The sequence below is a fragment of the Orussus abietinus genome, unplaced genomic scaffold (genome assembly GCF_000612105.2).
Source record: "Orussus abietinus isolate OABI.00-Male unplaced genomic scaffold, Oabi_2.0 scaffold368, whole genome shotgun sequence".
NCBI classification, from domain to species: Eukaryota; Metazoa; Arthropoda; class Insecta; order Hymenoptera; family Orussidae; genus Orussus; species Orussus abietinus.
This window is the reverse complement of record NW_019394513.1, coordinates 61,897-82,491: the sequence shown is the minus strand read 5'-3', so window position 1 is coordinate 82,491 and position 20,595 is coordinate 61,897. Positions and strand designations below refer to the sequence as shown.

The 20,595-nt window shown below is 41.7% G+C and overlaps 1 protein-coding gene across 2 annotated transcripts; it reads right to left on the bottom strand.

Annotated features, from left to right (window-relative positions):
* Positions 1-4,395: 4,395 nt before the first annotated feature.
* Positions 4,396-20,080, bottom strand: LOC105697457 (WD repeat-containing protein 20). 2 transcript variants are annotated; one of them, XM_012420791.2, is made up of 4 exons: positions 19,417-20,080; positions 18,403-18,585; positions 16,367-17,755; positions 4,396-4,965 (listed from the first exon to the last, which is right to left on the bottom strand). In XM_012420791.2, exons 1-4 carry the CDS (start codon positions 19,684-19,686, stop codon positions 4,894-4,896), a joined length of 1,914 nt encoding a protein of 637 aa, XP_012276214.1. In that variant the 5' UTR covers positions 19,687-20,080; the 3' UTR covers positions 4,396-4,893. The 2 variants fall into 2 exon arrangements, with proteins under 2 accessions (XP_012276214.1, XP_012276212.1); XM_012420789.1 differs by lacking the exon at positions 4,396-4,965 and having other exon boundaries at positions 14,367-17,755.
* Between the last annotated feature and the right edge of the window lie 515 nt (positions 20,081-20,595).

Below are 20,595 nucleotides of genomic sequence, written 5' to 3'. Positions count from 1 at the left end.
AGCGTTCCATATGTTAGTTCGGTAAAGTAATGACGAAGATATCGATGTAAAACTGTCGAAATCCCGGGAATTCATTATTCTAACGACTGTTTAGGACCAACGTCGTCATCTGTGACGTTTAGGTGGAACTAAATTTTTTCTCTAAAGACCCGCGTTGGCCACGAGACAAGCCAGTATTCTCTTGCGATCGTCGGGGAAAGTATTTTCCATATTTTCCCATCTGACTCTGTAATATTCCATTTCTACGGTATTCTAAATTCTTCGAGCTAGGTCCTGAAACTCTTCATTTTCGATTCTAAATCCCCAAGAAGCGTAAAATAAAACATCGAAAACGTGCCCGGACCACGCCATGTTGATTCCAGTCCATGATAAGTAAATAAATTTTGGACGAAAAATGAAATTTCGTGATTTTCAGTACCTACTTTAGGGTCTCCATATTAGCGCGATAAAATTTGAAAGGAGTCTATTCAACATTCTCTTCCACTCGTTGACGAAAGTATTTTCCACATTTTCCCATCTGAGTCTGTAATATTCCATTTCTACGGTATTCTAAATTCTTCGAGCTAGGTCCTGAAACTCTTCATTTTCGATTCTAAATCCCCAAGAAGCGTAAAATAAAACATCGAAAACGTGCCCGGACCACGCCATGTTGATTCCAGTCCATGATAAGTAAATAAATTTTGGACGAAAAATGAAATTTCGTGATTTTCAGTACCTACTTTAGGGTCTCCATATTAGCGCGATAAAATTTGAAAGGAGTCTATTCAACATTCTCTTCCACTCGTTGACGAAAGTATTTTCCACATTTTCCCATCTGAGTCTGTAATATTCCATTTCTATGGTATTCTAAATTCTTCTCGCTAGGTCCTGAAACTCTTGATTTTCAATTTTAAATCCCCAAGAAGCGTAAAACATCGAAAACGTGCCCGGACCACGTCATGTTGGTTCCAGCCCATGATAAGTAACTAAATTTTGGATGAAAAATGAAATTTCGTGATTTTCAGTACCTACTTTAGGGCCTCCATACTCACGTGGTAAAATTTGAAAGGAATCGGTACACCCAATTTGGGGAATACTTTCAACAACAATTTGACCTCTCAGATATATATATATATATATGCTGACTCTTTCATATCACCTTAATTTTGCAATTAAGATACGCAAAGTGAAACGATAATCCGCGGATGATAGACTCTGATGATTTTAACGTGATAAAGACCAACAGGCGATAATTTTTAATTGCAATATTTCATCGAGGCGCTCTCGGCACTAGATCAGGAAATATATGAACATCTTGGACCCCCTCAAGTGGGGACGATTTCTATACATGACGTTGTATCTCATACTACTTCGTGGTTTCATTATTTATGAACATCACCGAGTTCGTTCCGCTGCAAAGCTCATCAGGAAACCCGATAGAGTTTCGCGCCAAATACATTATAAAGATCAGAAAACAACGACATGATGAACCTCGCAGGAAACGAACAGGACGAATTTCGCGATGAAACCTCTCTTTTGGTTCATATGCACCGTAAAGGGCGCATTTTTGCGAGTCTCGAATATACGAGTACTCGCTAATACTATATTTTGACGGTCCCATCACTTACAGTTCGGACTTTCATCTTGTGAAGAGATTTCAATGACCATTACTTATCGTCAGAAACAAAAAGATTCGAGTAATGGCATCCCCAGTAGCGGAAAATATTAGCCATATATTCTCTATATATTTTTAACGAATATCGTACATCTTGTAAATATCTAACAGCCATTTGAAATATTTGCGAGAGGTTTACCTTAGAATATTATCTCTATAATATTTCTATAATATTAGCTCCAAATGTCCTCGTAATATTTTTCTTACAGATGTACGAAACATTTCGTTTCAATTCAATAGCGTTCTTTTTAAATATTATCTGCCGAATAAATTACAAAAATTTTTGGAAATTATTTAAAATCAAGAATACACGTTTTGCTGCCGTAATGAAATACCGGAACGGAAATATTGCGAAAAATCGTGAAGTAAAAAATGTATTCTTACTACACGTATATAAATTAAAAGATATAACTCCGATACACGTTTTTAAATTATAGTAACTAAACGTGTCGTGAAGTAAAAAATGTATTCTTACTACACGTACATAAATTAAAAGATATAACTCCGATACATGTTTCTAAATTATAGTAACTAAACGTGTCAATGAGATGTTCAACAAATATTTTAGATATCTTCGGGTTAAATCTGCAAGACATTTTGCAAGATCTATCGCTTGATATATTTATCGAATGGAAAAAAAAAAAATATTTTGAAAATATTCCACGCTACTAGGGATGGTCGAGCAACGTAAGGAGTAAATGTAGTTGGCTTTTTTATACTTTCAAGAAAGTCCTCGGAACTTTCGGTCGTCCTGCAGTGCTTACGTATAATTGTCCTTTTAACTGTAATTGTCATTCATTGACAATGAGATGCAATGGAAATGTGTCGTCCAGATTCCTCTTAGCCGTTCTGGTTAAAGATTTACATTTCAAAAAAGATCCCTACTGTCTCCCTGAGTCACTGAACTACATTGTCATTGCTTCGAAGAGTCACTTTGCACTCTGACGTGATATATAATACATGTACATTATTACTATCTCGCTTACAACCAAACGGAAATTAATAAATAATACATTATTTCACGTACAAGGCGACTGCTATCAAGACTGGGCTTGTCAGTGACGCCTTTTCGTGTACTTTTCAAGAATATATTAAGAAACATTGCTTTCAATCTGAAAGTGACGTATAAACATGTACATGTACACTGAGCGAGAAATTTACATTCCATTATAAATTAATTACTTGCGATAATATGAATATTTCCTGCTAAGGAAATTTCCTCGCTCCTGCAAAATTGGTTTTGCAATAATGATTTTTTTAAATCATTTACATGGAAATTGGTCTCAAGCATTAAAACATAGTAATGAAAGTTATGTCACATTTTAGTAGAATATTGCAGTGAACTTAAGGAGCTGAATATTTTATGTAAACAAATTATTAACAACAATATATATTGTTTATTGTAAAAACGAATTCACCAGTAACTTCTGAGGTTTAAGAAAAAGAAAACATCAGATATGCTGGTAATTCTATTAAATTTTAGTTTGTTACTGGAATATTATAAATTCTTTCAAGACTTGTCACTTTTTCAAGTGGATTTTTTTCTTCCTTAATTTATGCGCAAACAATATAACGCTAATTAGTCAAGTAGACTTCGTGGAGTTTAATTGAACGTTGATTGTAATTTGCCTTAATTCGATCTTATTTTGTTAATAGTTGTCACAAAGATCTATTCGACACAAACATTTGTTTATTCTTCTAGAAAGTAATTTTTCGCCCAGTGTACAACAAATAACGCAATAATTAGAATCTTTTCGTTTCTGGCTGATGTTCAAGTCTCGTCCGACACTGTTGATCAGTCGGAAAAAAATTGAAATACAATTAACAATCTGCCAGAGTAAATTTCCAAACTTAAGGTGAAGTGAAACCCCCCTCAAATCATTCGATTTGAATAAGACACTTTTTTTGAGAGTATTGAACCGAATCGTCAAACTTTGACACGTGACTCGTGAGTACCTAGGAATTATCCTGACACTTTCAAAATTTGGATTTTCGAAAGAAAAAAAATGTTTAACTTAAGCCAAACGAGAATGAAAATGACGTCAGCTCTCATTTCGATCGATATATAATTATTGATGGCATCAATATGAGAAACGGAAGGGTCAAGACAATTGTACGACAATTTAGAACACTCTGACAATTGAGAAATTCGCATTTAAACGAGATAAAGGCAAAAAAAGTGTCTTATTAGCGGCTACGCCAAAACGATGGTAATACGACGTCTTGGAGAGAAAATTTAGTTGCTACAGGACTCACAGATGGCGCAGAGTGCTCCTCTGCAGTAAATCAGGGTCTCAGAAAGCATGAATCCAGAAGATTTCTGGAGTTTGATTTCGAATTCTTTATAATTATCGTACGAAAACGACAGGTGGAGTATGCCATTTAGTACAATACCGAATATCATTCGACCCGACAGTAAATATAAAGACCAACGTCGGTAACGTATTTAGAAAAATCATTTTTACCTAATATAATTCCCAATACCCAATATTATTCGACCCGACTGCGAATACAAAAACCAACGTCGGCAACATATTTAGAAAAATCATTTTTACCGAATATAATTCCAAATACCCAATATAATTCGACCCGACTGCGAATACAAAAACCAACGTCGGCAACGTATTTAGTAAAATCATTTTTACCTAATATAATTCCCAATACCCAATATAATTCGATCCGACTGCGAATACAAAAACCAACGTCGGCAACGTATTTAGAAAAATCATTTGTACCGAATATAATTCCTAATACCCAATATAATTCAACCCGACTGTGAACACAAAAACCAAGGTCGGCAACGCGTATAGAAAAATCATTTTTACCGAATATAATTCCCAATATCTAATATAATTCGACATGATTATGAATACAAAAACCAACGTTGGCAACGTATTTAGAAAAATCATTTTTACCGAATATAATTTCCAATACCCAATATAATTCGTCCCGACTGCGAATACAAAAACCAAGGTCGGCAACGTATTTAGAAAAATCTTCTTTACCGACGTCGATCAAGTTCCTCGACGTGTTTCACTTCACCTTAAGGGAATTAGTCCGCGTCCACCGGTTTATTGGTTTCAGGTCGGGTCCGAATGGGCATCTCTTGGTCGGACGCACATGCGTCGTTGGGTGCAGGGCAGAAACAGCGACTCGGCTCGTTGGAGAGTCTTCGAGACCGAGAGGTGACGAGATAGAAGGTCTTCGTCTCCGCAGGGTGGAGTCGCGTCGGGTTCTGGCTATACCACAGTACCTCCGTTCTCCGCAGGACTCGCTATGTGCACCGCGTTGCCGACTTGTCCGATGCCCGGCTGTGGGCAGACAAATAATCATGTAACGAGTTCGTGTGCCACCCAGAGGAAGGTCCTGATCCTCGACGTCGACCCGAGCACCGGTATTCCCCGTTCTAAAGTGTAGGTTTGTCGCGTTATTCTTACTTTCTACCCTCGAGGGTAACGAGGGCACTACACATTTCTCGAAAGATACGAAAGTATAGATATGTTACGATGAAACAGCGAAATCTGAAGAATGTCGACTTTCACCGGTGAATGTCAACATTCACATAGTCGCTTAGTGTATGTCCGAAATATTTGCTAAATACCCTTATTTCTGACTTACACCGGTAAATGTTGACATTCACCGGTGTGTGATGTTGACACACACTGGAGAGTATCTGTTGACATTCACCGGTGAAAGTCGACATTCTCCAATTTCGGTCATTCACGGTAACAGATGCACTCTCGTCGACCTCCCGAACGCCAGAAAGCTCAAGAAAATACAAGATGGCCGACTTAGCGGGACAAAATGCGATTTTGGAGCTATCCCTAGTAGCATAGAATAATTTCTAAATATTTCTTTGTAATCTTTGCTAAGTATCCCAAGCGACGCATTTTTTAAGATTTCTTGTAAACCTCATTCGAAGATATTTAAAATATTTGTGGAAAACCTCAATGAAATATTTAGTTTCGATAATTTATAAACATATAGAGGAATTATATTATTTAATTTATGAACACGTAATAAAAATACATTTCTTACTTCACGACTACTATCGGACACTTCATTTGGTATCAAAAAACACGAGAAATTTTTCTAATATTTTCGTTCCGCTATTTCATTATGGGAGCAAAACGTGTGATTTTGATTTTAAATATTTTTAAAACGTTTATAATGTATTCGGCAGATAACATTTTAAGAATACTTCTATTAACATGAATCGAAATGTTTTGTATATCCGGTAGAAAAATATTATGAAAACACATGGAGGTAATATTATATAAATATTATAGAGATAATATTCTGAAGTGTAAACCAGTACAAATGAAGAGTGTCGCGAGAGTTCGCAGTAGTCCTCTGGCCTCGCTTTTCGAAATAGCCGAGAGAAGGAGTGAGTTTCTATATTCTAATGTAAATGCGAGCGGTCCTTTCCATGCGCTAAAGGAAGATGGTGCCGCTCTAATTGCAAGATGGCGTCGCTCTACTTGTAAGGTAGTGCCGTTCAACTAGTAAAACCGTGCCGAGGGAGGCTACGAGGTCGAGCAGAGGGGCCGAGGGAGTCTCCGGAGGCGATGGGTGTAAAAACGAAATGAAAAAATGTCCGCAAACGCCACATCCGGGCATTATTTGGCAAGCAGAGAGCCGCTAAAAGGAAAAGGATCATAGTCATACGTACCATGCGAGAAAATGGCGGTGGCACACTCGGTCCATGGGTTCGTTCCGTCAGCCAAAGCATCGCACGCGGCACCTCGACATCCCGGCCAAGGGCAAGGGTCTTTTAACACTATTTCTACCAAAGGTGTCAAAGGCCACCTTATAAAATTTTAACTTGAATTTATTTTCAAAGTTTAATAATTTTTTCTCAATTAATGTTTTGGGTTTTCGTATGATAATTGTTAAATCTAAATAGCGGTATCATTTTCCTCCATCTCATCAAAACCTTTTGGTAGAAATAGGTATACACAAAATCGTGGTAGAAATAGTGTTAACCCTTAACCGACGTCGAGTTTAAAAGCCATAACGATTATACGATATATCCCGGGGTCTATGGCACCCCATAACGTCAGTTAAGGGTTAAGGGGACGTAAAAGTGGCATCCGAGGGGTCAAAACTTTATGAAACTTTTCTCCGAACCGGGTACACGTTCTAATTTGAAATTTCGCAACGAGAACATGGAGGCTACGAAGAAGTGCCCGACCCCCATGAAATTTTTTTCTCTAACTTATTTTAAGAATGAAAAGGAATTTTTTTAAAGTTGAAATTTCATGGGGGTTAGAGGACCTTCCTTATAGCCTCCGTATTTGCGTGGTTGTTGTTTGTTTGGATTTCGACCCTTTTACTAACAAGGAAGGTATCCCAGGTCGATCTCTCCGATTTGATTTCTTTTATAATATGTTATAGTATATTAAAAACTAAGCGACACGTATCTTTTTTCCATCTGCCATTAAACACTTTAAGGGGGTGAAACCACCATCCAAAGTAAGGCATGTCAAGGGGGGATTTGGCAGTTTCACCCATAAGAACATAATATTTCTCAACCAATCCACCTGGGAAGGCTTTCTCATAACGAGAAATGAAAAATATAATTTTCTCAATTAAAAAGAAATAAAATTAAGGGGTGAACCACCCCTCACAGGCCTTACTTTGGATGGTGGTTTCACCCCCTTAAAGTGTTTAATGGCAGGTAAAAAAAAATACCTGTCGCTTAGTTTTTAGTCTACTATAACATATTATAAAAGAAACCATCAAATGGGAGAGATCGACCTGGGGATACCCTTCCTTGTAAGGGGTCAAAGACCATTGTTTTTTTTATTCGCCAACACTACAACGCAATATGCGTCTTCTTGATGGTCACCCATCCAAGGAGTGACCGCGCCCGACGTCGCTTAACTTCGGTGATCTTACGAGAATCGGTGTATCGCCGCGGCTTGAACGTTAATTATTTGCTTGGTGAAATTTAATCTCTTGCCTTACGATTTAAATTCCAATGGCGCATGCCATAAACAACAAAAAAGTCGGTCATGCATCGGGCCATTTCACGGTTTGGCTGAACGTTCAACGTCTCATACGTTTTGTTTACATTTGGCCCGATTGACATACCACGTCTCTCACACGTTTTGTTCGCGTTTGCTCGATTGATATACCACGTCTCTCACACGATATTGTAAGTTAAGAGGTTAAGGCGGTTCGGTACCCTCAGTTAGGAGAAAAGCAGCATAACGTAGAGTCCATATCTTGCGTCCACGTTTCAAGGGCAGAAAAGCGCAAGCACGCGTCTTCCGGGTAAATCATAAGACTCGCTATTCAGGTATAAAGAAGCATCTCACGTTGTGAGTATGTTACAGTGAAACACCGAAATCTGAAGAATGTCGACTTTCCCCGGTTAATTTCAGCATTCACATAGTCGCTTAGTGTATGTCCGAAATATTTGCTACATACCCTTATTTCTGACTTACACCGGTAAATGTTGACATTCACCGGTGTGTGATGTTGACACACACTGGAGAGGGTCCGAATGTACAACAATGTAATGAAATATTCGATCTTTCACTGACGTATTTGGTATCTGTTGACATTCACCGGTGAAAGTCGACATTCTCCAATTTCGGTGTTTCACCGTAACAAGTACATGGCAAACCTAGAACGTTAGGTACGGGCATGTAACAAGAACGGAGAACGGGGTACGGAATCGGACGAGCCCCTCGCGCCGCCGATTTGGGCCGATTTCCACATCGTGCCCCTTTTCCTCCACATCTAGTCGCTCATTTACCCCATGGTTTACGTCTCTTCGTTCGTTTATACCATGGTTAAGGTGAAGTGAAACCCCCTTCAAATCAGTCGATTCGAATACATTTTTCTTTAAGGGTATTGGACCAAACTGTCCGAAACTTTGACACGTCACTCCTGATCATCTAAGAATTGTCCTGACACGTTCAAAATTTGGATTTTTTAAAAAAATTTCTTAACTCATCCCAGACCAGAACCAAAATGGCGTCGAGCTCTCTCATATTTCGATCAATATACAGTTATCGAAGGCTCCGATATGAGAATCGAAAGGGTCAGGACAATTTTACAACAATTTAGAACCCTCTGGTAATCGATAAACTCGCATTTGAACGGGATAAAGGGAAAAAAAAGTGTTGTATGCGCTTCTATGCCAAAACGATGGTAATACGAGGTCTCGGAGTGAAAATTTAATTGACCTGGAAATCACAGATGGCGCAGGGGGTCCCTCTGCAGTCAATTAGGGCCCCAGAAGGCATGAATCCAGAGGATTTCTGGAGTTTTACTTCGATTTCTTTATAACTATTGTACGAAAACGACAGGTGGAGTATGCCATTTGGTACAATGCCCAATATAATTCGCCCCAGCTGTCAATATGAAAACGAACGTCGGCAACGTAGGCATTTAGAAAAATCTCCTTTATCGAGGTCGATCAAGTTCTTCGACGTGTTTCACTTCACCTTATTACACATTAACATCTCGCCCTCCGTTTCCACTTCGTAGTTCCTCTATCGAAGGCTCGGGGGCGCGCGAGGCTCGCCGCAAAAAGAAAATCCAAGCGGGAAGCAGGCAGCGACTTTTCATTCAACTTTTCGCTTTATTTTACAACAAGGCAATTAATCGCTCTCAACAAAGGATCGAGGGTCGCATAGTCCGACTGCGGGACCAGGGTAGTCCTTGCCGCGCAACTCATTGCATCTCGTCTACGACTTGGCTAAGCTAAGCTAGTAACACTTTACAGGAAATTAGGGGGGGAGAGAGAGAGAGTGAGAGAGATATATAGAAAGGGGCCTGCCCTATGTACGAGGCCTCTCGCGGGGCACGAACAACGTTACTCTCGAAGATGCAAACCAGACATAAATATACTCTATTTATAATAGCTCTAACGCGATCCGAGACGTTCCTCTCGCGAGCCTACACACTCTGACCAGAGACACTAGTTAGGCGCGGACCCGACAGATGGCCGACACGGCGCAAGAAACGCCAAAGCGGGTTCCTGTGGACTTGGTATATCTGCACCAGTTGGGTTGGGTAGTTACGCGATTTTCAAGGTAAGCACGTAAGTACTTTCAAGGTATAATAAATTAGATGGGCCCATGTGTTCAAAATTGTTTAAAACTTCGCGTTACTAATATGGCGGATGCCGCAGATGCACGATATATATATCCGCTAGGTTGTAGCGGCTTTCAGCGCGCATGTAAACACGTAAATATTTGTAAGGAATAATTAATCTGGCGCACGTGTTCAAAATTGTTTTAGACCACGTTTCCAATATGGCGGATGGACAAAACATGTATCCGCTAGATTATAAACGTTTTTCAGCGCGCATGTAAACACGTAATTTTTAGAGAATAATTAATTTGAAGCATGTGTTCAAAATTGTTTTAAACTTCACGTTTCCAATATGGCGGATGCACGATATATGTATCCGCTAGGTTATAGCGGCTTTCAGCGCGCATGTAAACACGTAAATATTTGTAAGGAATAATTAATTTGGCGCATGTATTCAAAATTGTTTTAGACCACGTTTCCAATATGGCGTATGCACAATGTATGTATCCGCTAAATTATAAGCGTTTTTCAGCGCGCATGTAAACGCATAAAAGTTTATACGGAATAATTAATTTGAAGCATGTGTTCAAAATTGTTTATAATTTCACGTTTTCAATATGGCGGATGCCGCAGATGCACGATATATGTATCCGCTACATTATAAACGTCTTTCAGCGCGCATGTAAACACGTAAATATTAAATCGAGATTGATAAGAAATATTTCCGAGTGAATTTTATCAAATTTGGCTGCAACGTTCAAGCTGTTTGTCCCAAAGTTTCGTGAATTCCCTTTTCTGTCTCGCAGGTATGTAGCACCTCATATTTTTCTTTAAATCCTGTTGTATTAGTTTTGTTGTTTTAGGAATTATACCTTGTAAATGTAAATTGCGCCGAAAGGGGAATAATGCCCGGCATAGGGCAACATACCGCAAAAGATCTTTTTCAAAAAGGACATGAAACTATGACTAGTTGCAGTAAATACAACGTCGCAAGAGAAATTCAGGGAAATCCCTCAAGAAAAATGAAGTCTGGCACCTCAAAGAGGACCGCGGCCTTTATCAATAAAATAGGGTTCCCGATATGCGGCAACGTGTCCCTGTGCAAGAAATGGCTCTACGAAAAAAGCCCGAAAACGACATTCGAGGATCTTGATGACATAACCTGCCCTAACTGTGCAAATTAATGCGCACCCTCCCATCGATGTCCATGGGCCTTATTACCTCCACCTTGAGGTAACAAAGCCCAGGAGCACCATCCTGAAATTTTTTAATTCCATATTAATTTAGAATTACATTTTATTATTATACTTCGTACCTGAAACAAGCATTGTTCATGTACCCTTTGTTCATTTCCCCTTCCCAAAATGCTTCATATTTTAGTTTCAACCGGCCTTTTAGGTTATGGTGGACCTTATTACCCAAAGTTACCTTAACCCTCTATGGGCCCGTGTAACTTTCAGGTCATATTTTAAATGAAAAATTTTGTTTTCATTTGCATATATAGGTTCCTAATTGCTGATTTTTCGTTCCCCCAATTTTTTTTTTATTTAAAACAAAAATTCGGCCCATAGAGGGTTAATACAGAGATGTACCCTTTGTTCATTTCCCCTTCCCAAAATACTTTATATACGTTTTTTCCGGCCTCTCAAGTTATGGAGGGCCTTATTACCCAAAGCTACCTCAATACAGAGATATGCCATTTTTAATATCTCACTTCGTCCCAATGGCCGGAAGTGAGGGGGGTTCGAATATCCCAAGTCCACGGGCACTTCCGTTTGCCGCGGGTCGAGCACAGGTCGACTTCCGTCTCGATAGGTCGATTCGTCGGTCGTGGTCGAGATCGAACACATGGAGCTTATAGAAACGGAGGAGATGTGTATAAAAGTAGGTCTGTGTCCGGAGGAGATTAACCCATTTATTGCCAGGCAAATTCAGAGGCAATCTTGGTACACACGCTTACTATGAGATATCTCGTAGTTGGCAGTGAATGGGTTAAACCCAGGAGGCTGTTCGCTCAAAAATCAGTGAAAACGATTCCCTTCTTTAGAGCCGATTGGGTGCATTCAGAGGAGACAACTGTTGAGTGATCGGTTAGCGCTCATCTGCTGAATGGGTACGTTCACTCAACATGTTTACTGATCAGACCATTCTGATCGCCATTTTAAGCAGAAAATCGCAACATGTTCCCAACTCATCGGTAACCGCTTTTCTCCTCTGAGTGCACCCATTGTCTTTGATTTCATATGATGAACAATGGGATTCGGTAACAATGAACGTTCGGCCTTAAAATTATAACAGCGTTTCGGTGATTTCCACCGATTTACAGTGATTTACGATTTCCACCTGATTTCCACATGATTTCGAGTGTTGAGGTTAAATGAAATTGTCATTCCATATACATGAAACGTAAAAATATTATTATGAAACTTTTCTTCAAACTGGATGCACCGAATCATCTGAAACTTCAGCCCGTGATTAGGAAAGCCCTAATGAAGAACGCGATTTTCATGGAATTTTATTTTTCAGAAAAAAGTGTGATCTTGAGCTTGGCTAAATGAAATAAATTTTCATTTGAAAAATACAATTTTACAGTATCATATCGTCGATTCTCCTATTTTGCATAGACACAAAAAAAAAGAACTACAAACAAAAAAGACGAGGAAAAAGTGCACCAAATTAATGTTCATTTAAAGTGAATAAATTTCCGTGAGAGTAATTGATTTTTCATATGCTTTTTATCGTTCACCCTATCGCTTAAATCCCGTTATCAAGAATCCCCCTATGCGCGCGCAGCATATTGTGATAGCGCTAAAAATGAGAAGATAGCATATACTATAGCAAATTGTTGTGACTGTCTTATGTTGCACAAATATGAAAAAAAAAAAAAAAAAAAGAGAAAGCAGGCCAGGAAGAAATGCAATGAATATTCAATGAAAATAAACGTTTCAGCGAAAAACAAAAGAAAGTTTTCCGCATGATTTCTAACACTGTCATTCTAGATCTCAAAACGTAAAAATATTGATTAAACATTTCTCCAAACAGAGTGCACTGAATCATTCGAAAACGTCAGTACGCGTAAGAACGCATCTGCTCATGAAATTTCATTTTTCCCAAAAAAATGTGATCTTGGTCTAGGCTAAATAAAATAAATTTTCTTGTGAAAAATAGTATTTTTCAAGCATCGCGTTCTTCCTTAGGACATACATAATTACGTGCTGAAGTACTAAATGATTCGGTGTCCCCAATTAGAAGTAATGTTTTATAAATATTTTGACATTTAATATATATATATATATATATATATAGAATAACCCTTTCTCAAATCAAACCAAATGTAATGCAAATACATTTATCATTCCGAAAATGGTATTTTCCCTGAAAATCATATCTGTAAAAATTTGCAGTTTTCTACTTCACCTGACCAAATAAAGGAACGAAAAATTAAATCTAACCAACTAGGGAAAAAAAAAAAAAATTATAAGCTCCATTTGAAAACGACATTTTATTTGGCGAGCACCCGAAGTACACTCCTAGCATTCATGATCATTATTTTAATGCTCGCCAAATAAAATGTTCTCAAATGAAGCGTCTAATTTTTTTTCCTTTTATTTCGTTAAATTTAATTTCTAATTCTTTCATTTCGTCGGATGAAATGGAAAACTGCAGATTTTTAGAGATATGATCTCCAGGGAAGATATCATTTTCGGAATAATAAATGTATCTGCATTAAATTTGATTCGATTTGAATACATGAATACAGTATACGTGTGGAAAAATGTAATATGACATTTGATAAAATCTGGGAGTGGGAGGTGCAATGCGAGGTGTACGTATATGTATATAGTCTAAGTGTGCAAGGCGATCATACACACACTACAGCCTGTATTTCTATAAGGTATAATCTCTCCTCCATTTCTATAAGGTCTATGGTAGAATCGGACGAGTTCCGTTTGCGGAAATCATCGAAACTGCGTTCGCCCGTGGTCGGCGCGATCCGGGGGAATTCCGTCGCGCATTAAACTCTAAGTACTGCTTTGGCAACGTCTGTCTCGTCGGCTCATCGGGCGGCAATTCCTCTCGAGTCTGGCAAACTTAAACGACTACGACCCGATGCACACGCGCGTGTCCACGCGGCAGGACGCGACCTCGAAATAGCGATTCGGTTGTCACATATCAGACAGGCCGGAGTGAGGCTCTCAAGGTGATATGAAAATGTGACATATACGTACCAAAAAGTCAAAACATTGATAAAACTCATCCCCAAACTGGGTGCACCAAATAATCTAAAACTTTAACCCTTTGAACACGGAGCCATTTCGACATACGGGCGAAATTCGTGTGACCGTGCAGGCAATATTGGACCAAACGTCGGGCGTGTTTAGGCACTCTTAGTAGCCAAAGGGTTAATTGAATAGCACCAAAGAGATATTTCGTTAATTCGAAGAATAATTATTAAAAAGAATTTCGATGAACCAAGGAAATATTTAGCTCTTTGAACACGGAGCCTTTTCGACATATGGGCGAAATTCGTCTGACCGTGCAGGCAATATTGGACCAAACGTCGGGCGCGTTTAGGCGCTCTTAGGAGCCAAAGGGTTAACTGAGTAGCACCCAAGAGATATTTCGTTATTTCGAAGAATAATTATTAAAGAGAATTTCGATGAACCAAGGAAATATTTAGCTCTTTGAACACGGAGCCTTTTCGACGTATGGGAGAAATTCGTCTGACCGTGCAACCAAAAATGAAGTCTCTCGCGTTTCCTGACCAGGGTTGGCATAAATCCGGTATTTTTTACAAAAAGCCCAGAGCCCAATGGTTTTAACCGGTTTAACCCATATTTACTGGTACTTCCCGCCTAAATAGTTGCCTAAAAACCAGTGGTTATAACCTGGTTAAAACCATATTTAAACCGGGTTAATTCCATTGTCTTATCCCGGGGATGCGCATTTACTGGTTTCTCCCGTCTAAATAGTTGCCTAAAAACCAGTGGTCATACCCTGCTTAAAACCACATTTAAACCGGGTTCATTGTCCATTGTCTTATCCCGAGGATGCGTAGGAAAAAAAAAAAAAGTTTTAACGCTACCTACACCGTAGATAGTTAAGAATTAATTTCCACTTCTTTGGATGTGAGTGTAGCGCACGTGTAGGTACAGGGTGCATACACAATATTACAATAAATTTCAAGCGAAATACATCCCGATTGATTTCATAACATGGTTTTAACCGGCAAAAGCCCTGGGCAAAATTGAGTGGACTTTACGCACTGTATTTTATTTATTGGAGAAAAAAACGGGAATAAAAAACCGCAGTTTTTGACCGGAATGGAACTTTGCCAACCCCGTTCCCGATCGTGTCTCTTTTGGTTGTCGCTCGTCAGATTAGAAACGTTCCTTTTGCACATTAAATACGTATACTATTATATATATTAAATACGTATATTATTATATATATTAAGTACGTAATAAATACATATAAAAGCAACGTTTCATCTTCCTAGCGCCCGTATTGCGTGACTCCGGCGGACACTGTGAGTCCCCGAAGTTTCCGTTCGCCACCGCTGCGGCGCTGCTGCGGCGAGAACACGCGCGTGTGCACCACGTCAGCGATAGAACTTTTAACGACCGGCGGCCACGATATCGCGGAATGATGAGAGCAAAACCCATGTCAGGCCATCTCGCGTCCTTATCTCTAAGAGAATGGAAATCGGATTTCGTATTACGAGGACGAGTGCCCTGCACCGGACCTTAACTCTCAAAAGGGATCTATTTGGCCTCCATTGCGCCGGCTGAGCCTTGCAAAAAGGACTGGTAGAGTCTCTGGGATATATAATATTTATATATGTATATATATATGTATATGCTATCGACGGAGTGCGGCGATTATCTGACGACCGTGGTACCGTCGAGATCGTATGTCCACTCAGAGGTTTGTCCATCTGTGCTCTTCCGATAAACCATGTACAGTACGGACTGGGAGGAACCGAAAAAGACCTATAACGCTTCCGTCCTCGCCCATGTACTTTAAATAATCTCCACATTGATCCTAGTACCGGACAAAGGTACGCACAGTTTGCAACGCAGTTTGACGCATGACCGTTTCCGAAAAGACCGGATAAGAAGAGTACCGACGAAGAGAATCGTGCTTTCCGACCATCGGGATAAGAAAAATACCGCGTCTTGTATGTCTAGTCAATTTGTGGTAAAAAGAGCGACCTATAAAGACGTTGTAACGTTCTTCCTCGCATTTATTTCAGGCTGTACCCCGGTTACGCAAAGAAGCGAAAGGGCACCACGTAGCACTGTTCTCTTGGCTTGAATATTGCGTGTCAATAACATGCGTCTCGACGCAGAACAGGTAAAAAATCTTCTTGCAATTTGATATCGCAGCTCGATCGGTACCAAAGAGCGTCGGCGTAGCAGTTCCGAAGCGTTACAGATCTTCCGGGCGTTCCTCAATCAATGTACACACCTAAGCTACCGCTCTATTATATACAAAAAGTCGTTCGATTAATCATTAATAAACTCTAGATTACGGAGCTTTAATAACGATAGAGGATGGGCTACATCAGAGATCGTTAGATCGCATGGAAGTAACGTTGGTGTAAGGGTGGTGATGGTGTGGCCTGTGCAGGGTGCTGCTTATGGTGAGGGGACCTACCATATGACCAGGCCTCGCCCATGTGTAGACGTATCCGTCCTGACACGCCGTCACGAAGCAATCTTCCCTAAACACTAGTTCAGTCAGTCTCTCGTGGGCCAGCTTTTTGCATACCAGCGGCTCCAGGACAGGGCACTCGTCGAACCTAGGGCACCAGGCAGTCCCTATCAACCTCATCGGGTCGTCCATAACCGAGCTGACCTTTTTACTGGCACCTAAACTCCCACTGACACTGTTAGAATTACTCGTGTTAGAGTTACTCCCCGGCTTGTCCCCACTACTGTTCTGCAACGTCGAGTTGTTGCTGGTACCGGTACCCCTGGAGGTCAGACTAAAGTTCCTCTTATGGTTAACGCCCTTACGTTCTCCAAACCCGAGGCCCGCTAACCTCTGGGTGAGGGAGTTCACGGTGGAGACCGCGGCATTGGTACCGGTGCTATTGTTACTACTTTCGTTATTACCACTGGCACTCTCCTTGAAGTTAACGTTATTCGAGTTATTATGCTTGTTGCTGTTAGAGTGGTGGTTCGTCGTCGCGCCGTTCCCGCTGGTGAAGGTCCCCGAGGAGGAGAACGTCCCCGAGCCGGCCGTCGACGTCCTCTGCTTGGCGCACATCGGTTGCCTGAGCACGTCTTCCGTAATGTCCCACAAACACAGCTGGGTGTCCTGGGACACGCTTCCCAGCCTGTAGCACGTTCCTCCGGATACCTTCAGCTCCGAGCCGCAAGAGTTCCTGTTGGAGTGCACACCCTGCGAGGAATTCGACACCCTGCCGGTGTTCTTCTCGTTGAAGTGGTTCCGGTTGTTGTGCGGCGTCGACTCTTCGTCCGACCCGCTGAAGTCCGGGTCGTGGTCGCCGTAGGACGTGGTGTACGGGTCGAAAGCGACGACACTTACCCAACTGTGGTGGCCCTGGCCTCTCGCGACGACCCTTTTCTCGTGGAAACTCCAGATCGTCACTAGGTCGTCCTCCCCGCCGACGACCACGTACCTCCCGTCCGGGGACCAACATACGCAGAGGAATCCACCGAAGTAACTTCTCGCGGAGCCAACCAGTTCCATGGTGTCGTAGTGGAACACTCTAAGGAAACCGTCTTGGGATACCACTGCTAGATTCGTTCCACAGGGACTGAAGGCAAACTCGTTTATACAACATCCCTCCGCTCCTATCACCCATCTGTACAGCGGATTTCTTGTAGACTTAGTCTTGCAGGTGTGAATCGCGTACCCGTCGCCTGATTTGAACGGCTGATAATGAGGCGGCGTAGGACCGCAGAGGAGCTCCTCGTTGTAGAGATACAGCTGACCGGAACTGTGGGACACCAAGAACAGCTTGCTCGACTCCGGAACCCACTTTATGCAAGTTACTTTACTCTTATCTATGAGCCTCTGAAACACGCAAGAAATATGTATTCTTTACCATCCAAGTGGCAGAGTTCATGTCAGTTTCTATCGATCCATTAACACGGTGTCATCCAAGTCGAATTTATGTATTCGCATTGCGATCTCTATGATATAAATGTGACACCCTCTAGAAAATATCTCCCGTAGTTGTGGCTGGTTATACTGTGCATGGTTGGTCAAAGAGTCTGACGGTAGACAGTAGTTTCCACGAGGAGATAGCACAAAGTTATGTAATCTTGCCTGTTGAGCTTAATTATTTGATTGAGTTATAATTGCATTAGAGCGGAACTTCCACCAAGGAACGTTCGTGACTTCCCTTACAAAATATCGAGTAAAATTCATACAATAGGGAGTAGCACTGTAAGCAATTACTAATTGTTCCTTTTATCGTGTTTCAACAAGATAACGCACACACATCACAGAGATTGGATAAGTGGAAATGGCTCTTACACGTAGAGCTCGTAAAGAGATATCTCAAGGAAGCCAACCTGATAGATCCAAAGGAACATTTTGCCGATTCGTAGCCCGGGTGAATCTTCATAGGACATTGCCGTATTTAATTAGCATAACGTTTGGAGCACACGTATCTTGGAGTAAGAACAAGCGATTCTAAAGTACGTTCGCATACATACCTCTTCATTGTACAGTTTGCCAACCTCTTTCTTCATCGGATCTATTAGTTGAATTTGTCCAGTAGAAAAGCCTACCAACAATGGTGCGCTATCCGCAGTCGCCGCAGTTTGGTTGAAATTATGACAAGTTGGATTCGTTCCTTTATACAACTTCCTGTCTACTGGTTTATTGAGATCCACTGCCTAGAAAGAGAACGAGATTTCTATTTAGATTTTCTACTCGAAACGTATTTTTCCATCCTTGATTTCACGATTAAACGATAAGCCGAACTTTAATTTAAAGTATACATCCATTAATTTCCGTAGACTTGTTCCGACATTTACAAAAACCATTATTACGAGTAACGAATTCAATACATCGACAACTGCATTAAATTAAGCCGAGAGATTTCTTCTCCGTCAAAAAATTAGTACTCAGCAGATACACCCAAATATTCAATATAAACAATTCGAAATACCCAAAGCGATACCTAAGCAAAGATTTCCAAAATCATAATCGCTAATACCAAAGTGTTTTCAAGTCATTCCTAAATCCACAAACTCTTCCACACCGCGTAAATATGGTCACATACGACGAATCATAAAAGTTAGGTTACAAGCAACACCCCAAAAATAAAGTCTCCGAAACATTAAGTCACGATCTCGTGACCACCCAAAGCTACATACTGAACCACCGATGCCAAAGCAGCATAAATAAATACACTGAATTGAGAATGAAACTAAGATCGGAAAGCAAGGGCCCCGGACAACTTCGCCAAGGTATCGTCCCAGGAATTGACACTTCCCCTCCCTAACAATCTATTACCAAACCCCATAAAAAGTAATCATAGCTGTCTTTCTTTAACGCATCCTAAAGTTTCTCCTAAATCTACACGGCACACCACCAGGTAAGGTGTGGTAGCGACGAGCAAAGATGGAGTCCCGAGGTTTGTAGGTTATGTCGGATCCTCGTGAGAATCCTCGGGCCATCCCTTGCCCGCGCCCTCGGGAAGGGCTCCCAGGAGCGGCCCGTACCTTTTTGACCCCTCGGTAGACGTAGACGTAGAGCTCCTTGCCGGAATTGAAGCACATTCGGTCCCCGAGTCCCTGAGTGCCCGTCGGGTCGGCGGGGTCGGGCAGAGTGACGAAGGACACCCTGACGGAGGCGCTGCCCTGGCTGTTCGTGTATCCCACCCGGTTCGGCCTGGAGTACTCGGAGAGGGTCATGAGCTTGTAGGTTCCTTCCCTCGTGACAAACTGTGTTTTCAAGTCCTCCTTTCCCCCTCCATCCAGCTGCACCGCCATCTTACCACCGAAGGCGCAACGGAGGAGCTCATCAGACGGCACCGGGACGAGAGATCGGCGAGGAGCCGGCGCCGCCTGGCGCCGCGCCTCTCCGCCCGCCTGCCCGTGCCCGAAGAAGCGCGCGAGTCGCGCGTCTGCCGAGCCTCGGCCTCCGTGTCGGTCCCGCACGCGCCACTCGTGCACCAGGCCAGGCCGGGACCCTCGGAGGGGTCGCCGGGCACCACACCGGGCGCACCCTGCTCCGGATCTCGCCGCTGCCGCGTCTCTTACACCTCCTGGGAGTCGACGAGCCTCTGGCCGGCTCGGAACTTGGAATCGCGCGGCTCTGCGGGTCGATTCGGGCCCGTGTCCACCCCCGTATACGTTTGTCGCGCCGCTCGCTGCCGCCTGCTGCCGCCCGCGAGCCCACTGCGAGCCGCGGCGAGCCGCTCGCTCGCGCCGTCTCGTCCACTGTTGTCGGTGCGCGCGCACGCCGCGCGGCGCTGCCGCCACCGAGCGGCGCGAGGGCGAACCGACCAATATGGCCGTCGGTAAAGCTTGTGCCTAGGTTCGTTGTATTACCTGGATAATACAGGGTTGGGTAGGTATAATACGTCATATAGCATATGTGGGTTAATTTAAATATCGGGCTACCGATATTTCAGCATCCATTAAGCATTTTATATCATAAAACACGAAATATATTACATTGGTAAAGCTTGTACCGAGGTGCGTTATATTACCTGGGTAATACAAGGTAATACAGGGTTGCGTAGGTATAATACGTCATATAGCATACGTGGGTTAATTTAAATATCGTGCTACCGATATATATATTTCATCATCCGTTAAGCATTTTATATCATAAAACACGAAATATATTAGACTTCTAGCGCTGACTTCAACGAACACGGTACATTGATAAACATA

Excerpts from the sequence above, each read along its gene's own strand:
- LOC105697457 (XM_012420789.1), bottom strand. The coding sequence starts at position 19,686 with ATGGCGGTGCAGCTGGATGGAGGGGGAAAGGAGGACTTGAAAACACAG. Across the intron at positions 18,586-19,416 it reads TCTACCGAGGGGTCAAAAAG|GCAGTGGATCTCAATAAACC; the intron begins GTACGGGCCGCT and ends TTCTCTTTCTAG. Across the intron at positions 17,756-18,402 it reads GCAAACTGTACAATGAAGAG|AGGCTCATAGATAAGAGTAA; the intron begins GTATGTATGCGA and ends TGCGTGTTTCAG.